The sequence below is a fragment of the Ranitomeya variabilis genome, chromosome 5 (assembly GCF_051348905.1).
Source record: "Ranitomeya variabilis isolate aRanVar5 chromosome 5, aRanVar5.hap1, whole genome shotgun sequence".
Classification (NCBI taxonomy): Eukaryota; Metazoa; Chordata; class Amphibia; order Anura; family Dendrobatidae; genus Ranitomeya; species Ranitomeya variabilis.
In genome coordinates, this window is record NC_135236.1 from 678919375 (window position 1) to 678937028 (window position 17654).

Here is a 17654-nt window from a genome sequence, read left to right on the forward strand (position 1 = left end):
TAGGGTGCAATGCTCTGCAGACTGTGTGTGGGGGGGCTCAGGGTACAGGAGGGGTCTGCAGCAGGAAAGTGCCCGGAATATAGGGTGCAATGCTCTGCAGACTGTGTGCGGGGGGCTCAGGGTGCAGGAGGGGTCTGCAGCAGAAAAGTGCAGGGAATATAGGGTGCAATGCTCTGCAGACTGTGTGGGGGGCTCAGGGTACAGGGGGTCTGCAGCAGGAAAGTGCAGGGAATATAGGGTGCAATGCTCTGCAGACTGTGTGCGGGGGGCTCAGGGTGCAGGAGGGGTCTGCAGCAGAAAAGTGCAGGGAATATAGGGTGCAATGCTCTGCAGACTGTGTGGGGGGCTCAGGGTACAGGGGGGGTCTGCAGCAGGAAAGTGCACGGAATATAGGGTGCAATGCTCTGCAGTCTCTGTGTGGGGGGGCTCAGGGTACAGGAGGGGTCTGCAGCACGAAAGTGCACGGAATATAGGGTGTAATGCTCTGCAGACTGTGTGTGGGGGGCTCAGGGTACAGGAGGGGTCTGCAGCAGGAAAGTGCAGGGAATATAGGGTGTAATGCTCTGCAGACTGTGTGTGGGGTGCTCAGGGTACAGGAGGGGTCTGCAGCAGGGAATATAGGGTGCAATGCTCTGCAGACTGTGTGGGGGGCTCGGTACAGGAGGGGTCTGCAGCAGGAAAGTGCACGGAATATAGGGTGCAATGCTCTGCAGACTGTGTGTGGGGGGCTCAGGGTACAGGAGGGGTCTGCAGCAGGAAAGTGCACGGAATACAGGGTGCAATGCTCTGCAGACTGTGGGGGGCTCAGGGTACAGGAGGGGTCTGCAGCAGGAAAGTGCACGGAATACAGGGTGCAATGCTCTGCAGACTGTGTGGGGGGCTCAGGGTACAGGAGGGGTCTGCAGCAGGAAAGTGCACGGAATATAGGGTGCAATGCTCTGCAGACTGTGTGGGGGGCTCGGTACAGGAGGGGTCTGCAGCAGGAAAGTGCACGGAATACAGGGTGCAATGCTCTGCAGACTGGGGGGCTCGGTACAGGAGGGGTCTGCAGCAGGAAAGTGCAGGGAATATAGGGTGCAATGCTCTGCAGACTGTGTGGGGGGCTCAGAGTACAGGAGGGGTCTGCAGCAGGAAAGTGCACGGAATACAGGGTGCAATGCTCTGCAGACTGTGTGGGGGGCTCAGGGTACAGGAGGGGTCTGCAGCAGGAAAATGCACGGAATATAGGGTGCAATGCTGTGCAGACTGTGTGGGGGGCTCAGGGTACAGGAGGGGTCTGCAGCAGGAAAATGCACGGAATATAGGGTGCAATGCTCTGCAGTCTGTGTGTGGGGGGCTCAGGGTACAGGAGGGGTCTGCAGCAGGAAAGTGCACGGAATACAGGGTGCAATGCTCTGCAGACTGTGTGGGGGGCTTCGGGTACAGGAGGGGTCTGCAGCAGGAAAGTGCACGGAATACAGGGTGCAATGCTCTGCAGACTGTGTGGGGGGCTCAGAGTACAGGAGGGGTCTGCAGCAGGAAAGTGCACGGAATACAGGGTGCAATGCTCTGCAGACTGTGTGGGGGGCTCAGGGTACAGGAGGGGTCTGCAGCAGGAAAATGCACGGAATATAGGGTGCAATGCTCTGCAGACTGTGTGGGGGGCTCAGGGTACAGGAGGGGTCTGCAGCAGGAAAATGCACGGAATATAGGGTGCAATGCTCTGCAGTCTGTGTGTGGGGGGCTCAGGGTACAGGAGGGGTCTGCAGCAGGAAAGTGCACGGAATACAGGGTGCAATGCTCTGCAGACTGTGTGGGGGGCTTCGGGTACAGGAGGGGTCTGCAGCAGGAAAGTGCAGGAAATATAGGGTGTAATGCTCTGCAGACTGTGTGTGGGGGGCTCAGGGTACAGGAGGGGTCTGCAGCAGGAAAGTGCAGGGAATATAGGGTGCAATGCTCTGCAGGCTGTGTGGGGGGCTCAGGGTACAGGAGGGGTCTGCAGCAGGAAAGTGCACGGAATGTAGGGTGCAATGCTCTGCAGACTGTGTGGGGGGCTCGGTACAGGAGGGGTCTGCAGCAGGAAAGTGCACGGAATACAGGGTGCAATGCTCTGCAGACTGGGGGGCTCGGTACAGGAGGGGTCTGCAGCAGGAAAGTGCAGGGAATATAGGGTGCAATGCTCTGCAGACTGTGTGGGGGGCTCAGAGTACAGGAGGGGTCTGCAGCAGGAAAGTGCACGGAATACAGGGTGCAATGCTCTGCAGACTGTGTGGGGGGCTCAGGGTACAGGAGGGGTCTGCAGCAGGAAAATGCACGGAATATAGGGTGCAATGCTCTGCAGACTGTGTGTGGGGGGCTCAGGGTACAGGAGGGGTCTGCAGCAGGAAAATGCACGGAATATAGGGTGCAATGCTCTGCAGTCTGTGTGTGGGGGGCTCAGGGTACAGGAGGGGTCTGCAGCAGGAAAGTGCACGGAATACAGGGTGCAATGCTCTGCAGACTGTGTGGGGGGCTTAGGGTACAGGAGGGGTCTGCAGCAGGAAAGTGCATGGAATACAGGGTGCAATGCTCTGCAGATCATTGTATACAGTATATACATAGCCGCATGCAGTGTGATTTGGGTGCGATGCTCTTCAGATCTGCCGCATTTCCTCCTATCCATTGTATCAGCCAGGGGCGATGCTCTGCAGGGGAGTTTCTGCCGCCTGCTGTCAGTGGATGGAATCGGTCTTGTTTCTGTAGAGCTTCTCACAGCTGCAGGTGTGGTACAGTGTGTCAGTGCCGAGGATGTGATCACTGACAGCAAGCGGAGGAGGGAAGAGAAGGCCGGGAGACAGATTCTGTGATTGTGACCTGTGCTCCTTCCTCCGCAGCTCGGGGTGATGGCGGCTCCTGTGCGGTGACTCCGCGGTGACTCCGGCTGCTGTGCGGTGACTCCTCGGTGACCGGCTACTGTGTGGTGACTCCTGTGCGGTGACTCCGGCTCCTGTGCGGTGACTCCGGCTGCTGTGCGGTGACTCCTCGGTGACTCCGGCTCCTGTGCGGTGACTCCGGCTCCTGTGCTGTGACTCCGGCTTCTGTGCGGTGACTCTGCGGCGACTTTGGCTCCTGTGCGGTGACTCTGGCTCCTGTGCGGTGACTCTGGCTCCTGTGCGGTGACTCTGCGGTGACTCCGGCTCTTGTGCGGTGACTCTGGCTCCTGTGCGGTGACTCTGGCTCCTGTGCGGTGACTCTGGCTCCTGTGCGGTGACTCTGGCTCCTGTGCGGTGACTCTGGCTCCTGTGCGGTGACTCCGGCTCCTGTGCGGTGACTCCGCGGTGACTCCGGCTCCTGTGCGGTGACTCCGGCTCCTGTGCGGTGACTCCGTGGTGACTCCGCCGTGATCCCTCCGCACAGGACACTGATAAGGCATCAGGTCCCTCAGGACTCCGGAGCTGCAATCTAACACCGGCTCTGAGGATGTGAAATATTGATCAGCCGCAGTCTCGACATGTCGCGCAGTCCGGGGGACAGCAGGGGGCTCCCCCTCTACAGCCGCCACACGGCGCCCCCGACCCCGGACCCCCTGCACTACTCATCTGTGGCCCTCAGCGCAGAGCCCCCCTTAAACAATGGCTCCGGGACCCCCTGCTCTGCGCAGCAAGACCCCACGGTGCAGGTGAACAGCCCGAGTGGGGGCGCCAAGGAAACCCACGCGGAATCTTCCCCCAGGTGCTTCTACCGCCACTACCTGACCCGCACCAGCATGCAGGGCGACATCTACAACTTCCTGGAGAGGCCGAGCGGATGGCGCTGCTTCATCTACCACTTCAGCGTGTGAGTATGAGGTCTGCCGGCGGCCCGAGCCCCCAACCCAGCGCCGAGCCCCCAACCCAGTACCGAGCCCCCAACCCAGCACCGAGCCCCCAACCCAGCGCCCAGCCCCATCCATTATGTATGCAGGTGCAGCAAAGAGGAGCTCATCAAAGGCAGATGTTATCACATGTAGCAGAGCTCACGTTTCTGATGTAGCAGGGCTGAGTTTGCTGCATGTCTGATGTAGCAGAGCTGAATTTGCCACGAGTCCGATGTAGCAGGGTTGACTTGGCCACATGTGTGATGTAGCAGGGCTGACTTTGCCACATGTCTGATGTAACAGGGCTGACTTTGCCACATGTCCGATGTAACAGGGCTGACTTTGCACATGTCTGATGTAGCAGGGCTGAATTTGCCACATGTCTGATGTAGCAGGGCTGACTTTGCCACATGTCTGATGTAGGAGGGCTGACTTTGCCACATGTCTGATGTAGCAGAGCTGACTTTGCCACAAGTCCGATGTAGCAGGGTTGACTTTGCCACATGTGTGATGTAGCAGGGCTAACTTTGCCACATGTCTGATGTAGCAGAGCTTAGTGTGATACATGTCTGATGTAGCAGGGCTGAATTTGCCACAAGTCCAATGTAGCAGGGTTGACTTTGCCACATGTCTAATGTAGCAGAGCTGAGTTTGCCACATGTCTGATGTAGCAGAGCTGAATTTGCCACAAGTCCGATGTAGCAGGGTTGACTTGGCCACATGTGTGATGTAGCAGGGCTGACTTTGCCACATGTCTGATGTAGCAGGGCTGACTTTGCCACATGTCTGATGTAGCAGGGCTGAATTTGCCACAAGTCCGATGTAGCAGGGTTGACTTGGCCACATGTGTGATGTAGCAGGGCTGACTTTGCCACATGTCTGATGTAACAGGGCTGACTTTGCCACATGTCCGATGTAGCAGGGCTGAGTTTGCTGCATGTCTGATGTAGCAGAGCTGAATTTGCCACGAGTCCGATGTAGCAGGGTTGACTTGGCCACATGTGTGATGTAGCAGGGCTGACTTTGCCACATGTCTGATGTAACAGGGCTGACTTTGCCACATGTCCGATGTAACAGGGCTGACTTTGCACATGTCTGATGTAGCAGGGCTGAATTTGCCACATGTCTGATGTAGCAGGGCTGACTTTGCCACATGTCTGATGTAGGAGGGCTGACTTTGCCACATGTCTGATGTAGCAGAGCTGACTTTGCCACAAGTCCGATGTAGCAGGGTTGACTTTGCCACATGTGTGATGTAGCAGGGCTAACTTTGCCACATGTCTGATGTAGCAGAGCTTAGTGTGATACATGTCTGATGTAGCAGGGCTGAATTTGCCACAAGTCCAATGTAGCAGGGTTGACTTTGCCACATGTCTAATGTAGCAGAGCTGAGTTTGCCACATGTCTGATGTAGCAGAGCTGAATTTGCCACAAGTCCGATGTAGCAGGGTTGACTTGGCCACATGTGTGATGTAGCAGGGCTGACTTTGCCACATGTCTGATGTAGCAGGGCTGACTTTGCCACATGTCTGATGTAGCAGGGCTGAATTTGCCACAAGTCCGATGTAGCAGGGTTGACTTGGCCACATGTGTGATGTAGCAGGGCTGACTTTGCCACATGTCTGATGTAGCAGGGCTGACTTTGCCACATGTCTGATGTAGCAGGGCTGACTTTGCCACATGTCTGATGTAGCAGGGCTGACTTTGCCACATGTCTGATGTAGCAGGGCTGACTTTGCCACATGTCTGATGTAGCAGGGCTGACTTTGCCACATGTCCGATGTAGCAGGGCTGACTTTATTACATGTCTGATGTAGCAGGGCTGACTTTGCCACAAGTCCGATGTAGCAGGGCTGAATTTGCCACATGTCTGATGTAGCAGGGCTGACTTTGCCACATGTCTGATGTAGGAGGGCTGACTTTGCCACATGTCTGATGTAGCAGAGCTTAGTGTGATACATGTCTGATGTAGCAGGGCTGAATTTGCCACAAGTCCAATGTAGCAGGGTTGACTTTGCCACATGTCTAATGTAGCAGAGCTTAGTGTGATACATGTCTGATGTAGCAGGGCTGACTTTGCCACATGTCTGATGTAGCAGAGCTGAATTTGCCACAAGTCCGATGTAGCAGGGTTGACTTGGCCACATGTGTGATGTAGCAGGGCTGACTTTGCCACATGTCTGATGTAGCAGGGCTGACTTTGCCACATGTCTGATGTAGCAGGGCTGAATTTGCCACAAGTCCGATGTAGCAGGGTTGACTTGGCCACATGTGTGATGTAGCAGGGCTGACTTTGCCACATGTCTGATGTAGCAGGGCTGACTTTGCCACATGTCTGATGTAGCAGGGCTGACTTTGCCACATGTCTGATGTAGCAGGGCTGACTTTGCCACATGTCTGATGTAGCAGGGCTGACTTTGCCACATGTCTGATGTAGCAGGGCTGACTTTGCCACATGTCCGATGTAGCAGGGCTGACTTTATTACATGTCTGATGTAGCAGGGCTGACTTTGCCACAAGTCCGATGTAGCAGGGCTGACTTTGCCACATGTCTGATGTAGCAGGGCTGACTTTGCCACATTTCTGATGTAGCAGGGCTGACTTTGCACATGTCTGATGTAGCAGGGCTGACTTTGCCACATTTCTGATGTAGCAGGGCTGACTTTGCACATGTCTGATGTAGCAGGGCTGACTTTGCCACATGTCTGATGTGGGGGTCTCATCTTATGGTCGCACCCCCCCCCTCCACCTATAACATTTCAATAATTTCTCAGTTTTTTAAAGGTGTACATACCAGATTATTACTTTCCCGTCCTCTCCTTAAGAAGTTTCCACACTTAGAAGGGTTAATGATTTATTTTAATTTTATTTTTGTATTAATTGATAAAGCAAACGGTTAACACTTCCATTCCTGGAAGCTTCTCCCCCCACCCCCACCCCGCGCAGCTCCACCAGTGGCCGCCCAATCCCCCCCCCGTCCAGGATTTGGTGATGGTTTCTTGCCAAGTTTTGGGATCGGCCTCTCCTTCGAGGACAGCGGCTCGGTAATCCCTGTGTGTGGATAATCCGTGTCAGCGCTGCAGATGTCGCAGTGAGTGGCTGGGATAATCTGCGGATGAGGATAATATCAGCTCCCGCGAGGAATCCACACGGCATCTGTCTCCTGACCACAGCGCCACCCACTGATCAATACCTCTAGGGTCACGGCAACGGCGGCCACACTGTTATCAGCTTTCCAAATCTACAACTCCCAGCATTATCTGACAGCCAGAGGATGGGAGTGGTAGTTTTACTAATGACGAGGAGCTACAGCTGAGGAAACACTGGTTCTGATAGTCACCACTAGGGGGAGCTCCCTGTATACAGAGGAACATGATAAGATCCTGTCTGCAGCCACCACTAGGGGGAGCTCCCTGTATACAGAGATACATGATAAGATCCTGTCTGCAGCCACCACTAGGGGGAGCTCCCTGTATACAGAGATACATGATAAGATCCTGTCTGCAGCCACCACTAGGGGAGCTCCCTGTATACAGAGATACATGATAAGATCCTGTCTGCAGCCACCTCTAGGGGGAGCTCCCTGTACACAGAGATACATGATACGATCCTGTCTGCAGCCACCACTAGGGGGAGCTCCCTGTATACAGAGATACATGATAAGATCCTGTCTGCAGCCACCACTAGGGGGAGCTCCCTGTATACAGAGATACATGATAAGATCCTGTCTGCAGCCACCACTAGGGGGAGCTCCCTGTATACAGAGATACATGATAAGATCCTGTCTGCAGCCACCTCTAGGGGGAGCTCCCTGTACACAGAGATACATGATACGATCCTGTCTGCAGCCACCACTAGGGGGAGCTCCCTGTATACAGAGATACATGATAAGATCCTGTCTGCAGCCACCACTAGGGGGAGCTCCCTGTATACAGAGATACGTGATAAGATCCTGTCTGCAGCCACCACTAGGGGGAGCTCCCTGTATACAGAGATACATGATAAGATCCTGTCTGCAGCCACCACTAGGGGGATCTCCCTGTATACAGAGATACATGATAAGATCCTGTCTGCAGCCACCACTAGGGGGAGCTCCCTGTATACAGAGATACATGATAAGATCCTGTCTGCAGCCACCACTAGGGGGAGCTCCCTGTATACAGAGATACATGATAAGATCCTGTCTGCAGCCACCACTAGGGGGAGCTCCCTGTATACAGAGATACATGATAAGATCCTGTCTGCAGCCACCACTAGGGGGAGCTCCCTGTATACAGAGATACACGATAAGATCCTGTCTGCAGCCACCACTAGAGGGAGCTCTCTCTATACAAAGATACATGATAAGATCCTGTCTGCAGTCACCACTAGGGGGAGCTCCCTGTATACAGAGATACATGACAAGATCCTGTCTGCAGCCACCACTAGGGGGAGCTCTCTGTATATAGAGATACATGATAAGATCCTGTCTGCAGCCACCACTAGGGGGAGCTCCCTGTATACAGAGATACATGATAAGATCCTTTCTGCAGTCACCACTAGGGGGAGCTCCCTGTATACAGATACATGATAAGATCCTGTCTGCAGCCAACACTAGGGGGAGCTCCCTGTATACAGAGATACATGATAAGATCCTGTCTGCAGCCACCACTAGGGGGAGCTCCCAGTATACAGAGATACATGATAATATCCTGTCTGCAGCCACCACTAGGGGGAGCTCCCTGTATACAGAGATACATAATAAGATCCTGTCTGTAGCCACCACTAGAGGGAGCTCCCTGTATACAGAGATACATGATAAGATCCTGTCTGCAGCCACCACTAGAGGGAGCTCCCTGTATACAGAGATACATGATAAGATCCTGTCTGTAGCCACCACTAGGGGGAGCTCCCTGTATACAGAGACACATGATAATATCCTGTCTGCAGCCACCACTAGGAGGAGCTCCCTGTATACAGAGATACATGATAAGATCCTGTCTGCAGCCACCACTAGGGGGAGCTCCCTGTATACAGAGATACATGATAAGATCCTGTCTGCAGCCACCACTAGGGGGAGCTCCCTGTATACAGAGATACATGGTAAGATCCTGTCTGCAGCCACCACTAGGGGGAGCCCCCTGTATACAGAGATACATGATAAGATCCTGTCTGCAGCCACCACTAGGGGGAGCTCCCTGTATACAGAGATACATGATAAGATCCTGTCTGCAGCCACCACTAGGGGGAGCTCCCTGTATACAGAGATACATGATAAGATCCTGTCTGCAGCCACCACTAGGGGGAGCTCCCTGTATACAGAGATACATGATAAGATCCTGTCTGCAGCCACCACTAGAGGGAGCTCTCTCTATACAAAGATACATGATAAGATCCTGTCTGCAGTCACCACTAGGGGGAGCTCCCTGTATACAGAGATACATGACAAGATCCTGTCTGCAGCCACCACTAGGGGGAGCTCCCTGTATACAGAGATACATGATAAGATCCTTTCTGCAGTCACCACTAGGGGGAGCTCCCTGTATACAGATACATGATAAGATCCTGTCTGCAGCCAACACTAGGGGGAGCTCCCTGTATACAGAGATACATGATAAGATCCTGTCTGCAGCCACCACTAGGGGGAGCTCCCAGTATACAGAGATACATGATAAGATCCTGTCTGCAGCCACCACTAGGGGGAGCTCTCTGTATATAGAGATACATGATAAGATCCTGTCTGCAGCCACCACTAGGGGGAGCTCCCTGTATACAGAGATACATAATAAGATCCTGTCTGCAGCCACCACTAGAGGGAGCTCCCTGTATACAGAGATACATGATAAGATCCTGTCTGCAGCCACCACTAGAGGGAGCTCCCTGTATACAGAGATACATGATAAGATCCTGTCTGTAGCCACCACTAGGGGGAGCTCCCTGTATACAGAGATACATGATAAGATCCTTTCTGCAGTCACCACTAGGGGGAGCTCCCTGTATACAGATACATGATAAGATCCTGTCTGCAGCCAACACTAGGGGGAGCTCCCTGTATACAGAGATACATGATAAGATCCTGTCTGCAGCCACCACTAGGGGGAGCTCCCAGTATACAGAGATACATGATAAGATCCTGTCTGCAGCCACCACTAGGGGGAGCTCCCTGTATATAGAGATACATGATAAGATCCTGTCTGCAGCCACCACTAGGGGGAGCTCCCTGTATACAGAGATACATAATAAGATCCTGTCTGCAGCCACCACTAGAGGGAGCTCCCTGTATACAGAGATACATGATAAGATCCTGTCTGCAGCCACCACTAGAGGGAGCTCCCTGTATACAGAGATACATGATAAGATCCTGTCTGTAGCCACCACTAGGGGGAGCTCCCTGTATACAGAGACACATGATAATATCCTGTCTGCAGCCACCACTAGGGGGAGCTCCCTGTATACAGAGATACATAATAAGATCCTGTCTGTAGCCACCACTAGAGGGAGCTCCCTGTATACAGAGATACATGATAAGATCCTGTCTGCAGCCACCACTAGAGGGAGCTCCCTGTATACAGAGATACATGATAAGATCCTGTCTGCAGCCACCACTAGGGGGAGCTCCCTGTATACAGAGATACATAATAAGATCCTGTCTGTAGCCACCACTAGGGGGAGCTCCCTACATGGATGTATACAGCTGGTATTGGATTCATTGACGGGTGTATAAGTCTCTTGAGCTCCCCTCAGTGGCAGCAGCAGGTACTGCTATGAGCATTAGGGCAGTCGGGGGGGATGTGGTTTTGGATCGGGCCGCTCCGCCATGGGCCTCTATGGTTCTTACACTATTGGGCTAATAGTCTTCATGGTGTGACTGTCAGGAAATACTAGGAGTTGTAGTGGTTACGGGTGATGACTACTTTCCCGGAGTGGCGTCACTGGATCTGTGATACCTTATAATTACCGCCCAGGATACTTTGCAAAAATGGAAACATATTAAGATTTAATGTTGTGCGAGTTCACAGCTCAGACAGGGCCGAGCGCCAGGGAGCAGCCGCTGTAATGGCGCTCCACAGGAGGAGACGATGGGAGTATCAATACCACAGTGATCTGACCCAGGCGGGAGACTCTGCAGCGCCTCCGGAGGGGAAACAGACAATTACATTAAAGTCCTGTTATAGCTGCAGTGTCATCAGTCATCATAGGATCAGGCGGCAGCTCCCTCATGCTTTACACTGCAGATTTGCTGGTTGGTTCCTGTGCCCCCCTGTTGTCCTCCTGCCCTCATAAGGGGCTTTTCTGCTTGTTTGAGGCATATTTTTCCATTATAGTCACAATTACCACCTATAAAATCCAGTGCTCCCATGACAGATGGGCACAGACTGGACCTGGCACCGGACCCTTGGATTATAGCTGGAGGATGGTGCAGTAATTAAGAGCTCAGGGTGTTGGAGCCATCGCTTCATTGTCATTTAATGATTTTTACATTTAAAGGGCCAGACCCCAAAATATCATTATATGGGACAAATTTCTGTAACTTCCTACCACATTGGGTGTAGTGTACGGTTGTGTCCAGTGGTCAAACCATGTTAGTAGTTTATGGTTATGTCCAGTGGTCGGACTATGTTGGTGGTTGTAGTGTATGGTCGTGTCTAGTGGTCGGACCATGTTGGGGGTTGTAGTGTACAGTCCTATCCAGTCGTCGGACGATGTTGGGGGTTGTAGTGCTCATGTTATTGCACATGTCCCATCTGCGTCCTCCATGTCTGTCAGGGCTGCCTGTTGTATGTCTGCGCTGTCCGTCTGTCAGGGCTGCCTGTTGTGTGTCTGCGCTGTCCGTCTGTCAGGACTGCCTGTTGTGTGTCTGCGCTGTCCGTCTGTCAGAGCTGCCTGTTGTGTGTCTGCGCTGTCCGTCTGTCAGGGCTGCCTGTTGTGTGTCTGCGCTGTCCGTCTGTCAGGGCTGCCTGTTGTGTGTCTGCGCTGTCCGTCTGTCAGGGCTGCCTGTTGTGTGTCTGCGCTGTCCGTCTGTCAGGACTGCCTGTTGTGTGTCTGCGCTGTCAGTCTGTCAGGACTGCCTGTTGTGTGTCTGCGCTGTCCGTCTGTCAGGACTGCCTGTTGTGTGTCTGTGCTGTCCGTCTGTCAGGGCAGCCTGTTGTGTGTCTGCGCTGTCCGTCTGTCAGGGCTGCCTGTTGTGTGTCTGCGCTGTCCGTCTGTCAGGGCTGCCTGTTGTGTGTCTGTGCCATCCGTCTGTCAGGGCTACGTGTTGTGTGTCTGTGCTGTCCGTCTGTCAGGGCAGCCTGTTGTGTGTCTATGCTGTCCGTCTGTCAGGGCTGCCTGTTGTGTGTCTGCGCTGTCCGTCTGTCAGGGCTGCCTGTTGTGTGTCTGCGCTGTCCATCTGTCAGGGCTGCCTGTTGTATGTCTGCGCTGTCCGTCTGTCAGGGCTGCCTGTTGTGTGTCTGCGCTGTCCGTCTGTCAGGGCTGCCTGTTGTGTGTCTGCGCTGTCCATCTGTCAGGGCTGCCTGTTGTATGTCTGCGCTGTCCGTCTGTCAGGGCTGCCTGTTGTGTGTCTGCGCTGTCCGTCTGTCAGGGCTGCCTGTTGTGTGTCTGTGCCGTCCGTCTGTAAGGGCTACGTGTTGTGTGTCTGTGCTGTCCGTCTGTCAGGGCAGCCTGTTGTGTGTCTATGCCGTCCGTCTGTCAGGGCTGCCTGTTGTGTGTCTGCGCTGTCCGTCTGTCAGGGCAGCCTGTTGTGTGTCTGTGCCGTCCGTCTGTCAGGGCTGCCTGTTGTGTGTCTGCGCTGTCCGTCTGTCAGGGCTGCCTGTTATGTGCCTCACCCTGACACACCGCGTCGCTCGGATTAGCCGTGTCCTGATCTCTTCATCTTTTATTCACAGGTTACAGTTGTTCTAATCTAACGTTACACACAGCGAGGGCCCGAGTCCTGTACTTAACACAGTGTCACCATGCAGATCTGCTCCAGCAACACCAGTATACAACCAGCATACTGTGCCCCCCGCGCCCCAAACCCACAACATTACACATGTATTCCCCTAAGTATCCCCCGCATTAACATACTGGTGCCCTTTATATTAGACATCTGCAAACCCGAGGACTGCTGCCACCCATGACCCACCCTATACCCTACCTGTGCCCCTCTAATGTCCTCCTGTACGCATATACCCTACCTGTGCCCCTCTAATGTACTCCTGTACCCATATATCCTACCTGTGCCCCTCTAATGTTCTCCTGTACCCATATACCCTACCCGTGCCCCTCTAATGTACTCCTGTACCCATATACCCTATCTGTGCCCCTCTAATGTACTCCTGTACCCATATACCCTACCTGTGCCCCTCTAATGTTCTCCTGTACCCATATACCCTACCTGTTCCCCTTTAATGTACTCCTGTACCCATATACCCTACCTGTGCCCATCTAATGTTCTCCTGTACCCATATACCCTACCGGTGCCCCTCCAATGTTCTCCTGTACCCATATACCCTACCTGTGCCCCTCTAATGTTCTCCTGTACCCATATAATGTATTCTTGTACCCATATAACCTACCTGTGCCCCTCTAATGTTCTCCTGTACCCATATACCCTACCTGTGCCCCTCTAATGTTCTCCTGTACCCATATACCCTACCTGTGCCCCTCTAATGTACTCCTGTACCCATATACCCTACCTGTGCCCCTCTAATGTTCTCCTGTACCCATATACCCTACCTGTGCCCCTCTAATGTACTCCTGTACCCATATACCCTACCTGTGCCCCTCTAATGTTCTCCTGTACCCATATACCCTATCTGCGCTCCTGTCACTTGGTGCCCTTAGTGTAGTGTTGGCCCTTGCGCCCCTCTTTGCCCTGGCGCCTGCCGCCATCTTGTGTCGTGCTGCTGTTTCCAGTGTTCCCAGTTCTCCTCTCATTAATTTATGTGTCCGGATTCCCGCTCTCCTGTGACAGCGCTCCATTCACCAGCTGCACGCGACGCCCTCGGGGGCTCATTACACAGCTCAGCGTTGCGGGGGTTAACTACTCCAGCCGTTAGTCATCTGCCAATCAATAATTCAGTTTATTTTAATTACTTCTCTTCTGACCAATGGGGACTCCCTGATAATAGGAGTTCACTACACGGGGGTCTCGCCAGGGAGGACTCGTGCCCCCCAGAGATGATTACTCATCAGTTTCCCGATATTCATTGTCTTCCAGGGATGGCGGTAATATAACCAGCCATAGTAGGCCTCAGGTGAAGCTGTTACCCATAGCAACCAATCAGATTGCAGCTTTCATTTCTCCTAAGCAATTTTGAAAATAAAAGAAGAGATATGATTGGTTGTTAGGGGCAACTGCCTCTCTGTGTATGGTGGTTATCATAGACAGTATCACACAGGAGAGGATTAGATACACAGCTCAGCAGTCAGTATCACACAGGGGAGGATTAGGTACACGGCTCAGCAGTCAGTATCACACAGGAGAGGATTAGGTACACGGCTCAGCAGTCAGTATCACATAGGATAGGATTAGATACATGGCTCAGCAGACAGTATCACACAGGATAGGATTAGATACACGGCTCAGCAGACAGTATCACACAGGATAGGATTAGATACACAGCTCAGCAGACAGTATCACACAGGAGGGGATTAGATACACGGCTCAGCTGTCAGTATCACACAGGAGAGGATTAGATACACAGCTGAACAGACAGTATCACACAGGAGAGGACTAGATACACGGCTCAGCAGACAGTATCACACAGGATAGGATTAGATACACGGCTCAACAGACAGTATCACACAGGATAAGATTAGATACACGGCTCAGCAGTTAGTATCACAGGAGAGGATTAGATACACGGCTCAGCAGACAGTATCACACAGGAGAGGATTAGCTACACGGCTCATCAGTCAGTATCACACAGGAAAGGATTAGATACACGGCTCAGCAGACATTATCACACAGGAGAGGATTAGATACACAGCTCAGCAGACAGTATCACACGGGATAGAATTAAATACACGGCTCAGCAGACAGTATCACACAGGAGAGGATTAGATACACGGCTCAGCAGTAAGTATCACACAGGAGAGGATTAGATACACAGCTCAGCAGTCAGTATCACACAGGATAGGATCAGATACACAGCTCAGCAGTCAGTATCACACAGGAGAGGATTAGATACACAGCTCAGCAGACAGTATCACACAGGATAGGATTAGATGCACAGCTCAGCAGACAGTATCACACAGGAGAGGATTAGATACACGGCTCAGCAGTCAGTATCACACAGGATAGGATTAGATACACGGCTCAGCAGTCAGTATCACACAGGAGAGGAATAGATACACGGCTCAGCAGTCAGTATCACACAGGAGAGGATTAGATACACGGCTCAGCAGTCAGTATCACACAGGAGAGGATTAGATACACGGCTCAGCAGTCAGTATCACACAGGATAGGATTAGATACACGGCTCAGCAGACAGTATCACACAGGAGAGGATTAGATACATGGCTCAGCAGACAGTATCACACAGGAGAGGATTAGATACACGGCTCAGCAGTCAGTATCACACAGGAGAGGAATAGATACACGGCTCAGCAGACAGTATCACACAGGAGAGGATTAGATACATGGCTCAGCAGACAGTATCACACAGGAGAGGATTAGATACACGGCTCAGCAGTCAGTATCACACAGGAGAGGATTAGATACATGGCTCAGCAGACAGTATCACACAGGAGAGGATTAGATACACGGCTCAGCAGTCAGTATCACACAGGAGAGGATTAGATAAACGGCTCAGCAGTCAGTATCACACAGGAGAGGATTAGATAAACGGCTCAGCAGTCAGTATCACACAGGATAGGATTAGATACACGGCTCAGCAGTCCGTATCACACAGGAGAGGAATAGATACACGGCTCAGCAGACAGTATTACACAGGATAGGATTAGATACACGGCTCAGCAGTCAGTATCACACAGGATAGGATTAGATACACGGTTCAGCAGTCAGTATCACACAGGATAGGGTTAGATACACAGCTCAGCAGACAGTATTACACAGGATAAGATTAGATACACGGCTCAGCAGACAGCATCACACAGGAGAGGATTAGATACACGGCTCAGCAGACAGTATCACACAGGAGAGGATTAGATACACTGCTCAGCAGACAGTATCACACAGGATAGGATTAGATACACGGCTCAGCAGAGTATCACACAGGAGAGGATTAGATACACGGCTCAGCAGACAGTATCACACAGGATAGGATTAGATACACAGCTCAGCAGAGTATCACACAGGAGAGGATTAGATACACGGCTCAGCAGACAGTATCACACAGGATAGGATTAGATACACGGTTCAGCAGTCAGTATCGCACAGGAGAGGATTAGATACACAGCTCAGCAGACAGTATCACACAGGATAGGATTAGATACACGGCTCAGCAGACAGTATCACACAGGATAGGATTAGATACACGGTTCAGCAGTCAGTATCGCACAGGAGAGGATTAGATACACGGCTCAGCAGACAGTATCACACAGGATAGGATTAGATACACGGCTCAGCAGACAGTATCACACAGGATAGGATTAGATACACGGTTCAGCAGTCAGTATCGCACAGGAGAGGATTAGATACACAGCTCAGCAGACAGTATTACACAGGATAAGATTAGATACACGGCTCAGCAGACAGCATCACACAGGAGAGGATTAGATACACTGCTCAGCAGACAGTATCACACAGGAGAGGATTAGATACACGGACGCTCTCTCCCATCGGGGTGGGTGATGCTGTTCAATATTTCGATGCCGCTGAGCCTCTGTAGAGATGATTGACAGTGCGCTGTGCATGATGGGAGTTGTAGTACACGACACCCGTCATTCTTGGGTTCCGCCGTCTCTTTCAGCCCCAGACACATAATAACCGTTGTCGCTTGTGTCGCGCAGGTTCCTCCTCGTCCTCATCTGTCTGATCTTCAGCGTCCTGTCCACCATTGAACATTACTCTGAATTTGCCACTGGGACTCTATTCTGGATGGTGAGTAGCAAGAAGCACTACAACTCCCAGGCTGCCCGGTAATTCCCGTTTGTATAGAGATTGGGACTGACATGAAAACCTCCTTTCGATGTTTTGCTTTGTGGTGTTCTCCGTACGTGATGAATGATTTTATATTTTCACAGATCGCTCTTTATATTTTATATTTTTTATATTTTATATTTTTTTCATTTTGGCGAATGTGTTTTATTTTTTTTTTTCACAGTGTCATTAAATTTGTAAAGTGCGCTGATACAAAGTTTTATATATTAGTCTTAAAAAAAATTCAATTTTTTTTTCTTTATTTTTCGGTCCCTTTGAGGACATGCAGGTGTCTGATGGCTTGTTCTGTGCACTGCACGACCTCAGTGCTGCAGTGTAGAAAGAGAAATAATCGCCTGCGCTGAGACTGGAGCTCACCGGGTACCGACCTGGCAGCCGTGGGGGTCATTCCAAAGTTATCTATTAACACCTTGAGATTGCGCTGCCGAGATCCTGATAGATTCTCAAAACTATGCGACACCCAGGTCACGTCCTTATATGCCCCCGTCAGAGATCAACAGTGACATTTAATGGGCTACACAGCAGCGATTAGACATTGTTACCAGCAGGTGTCGGTGATCGGAGCTGCTCTGATCTCGGCTGTTACAGGCAGCTGTCTGTGATCGGAGCTGCTCTGATCTCTGCTGTTACAGGCAGGTGTCGGTGGTCGGAGCTGCTCTGATCTCGGCTGTTACAGGCAGGTGTCGGTGATCGGAGCTGCTTTGATCTCAGCTCTTACAGGCAGGTGTCGGTGATCTGGGCTGCTCTGATCTT

General features: G+C 52.1%; 1 protein-coding gene across 1 annotated transcript in view; it reads left to right on the forward strand.

The window, feature by feature from the left end:
• Positions 1 to 17654, forward strand: part of LOC143777044 (potassium voltage-gated channel subfamily KQT member 1-like) — a 32295-nt gene that overhangs the window by 1246 nt on the left and 13395 nt on the right. The window contains exons 2-3 of the mRNA XM_077266961.1: positions 2853 to 3795; positions 16751 to 16841. Coding sequence (XP_077123076.1) covers positions 3470 to 3795; positions 16751 to 16841 — 417 coding nt within the window. The 5' untranslated portion in view covers positions 2853 to 3469. The remainder of the gene's footprint in view (positions 1 to 2852; positions 3796 to 16750; positions 16842 to 17654) is intronic.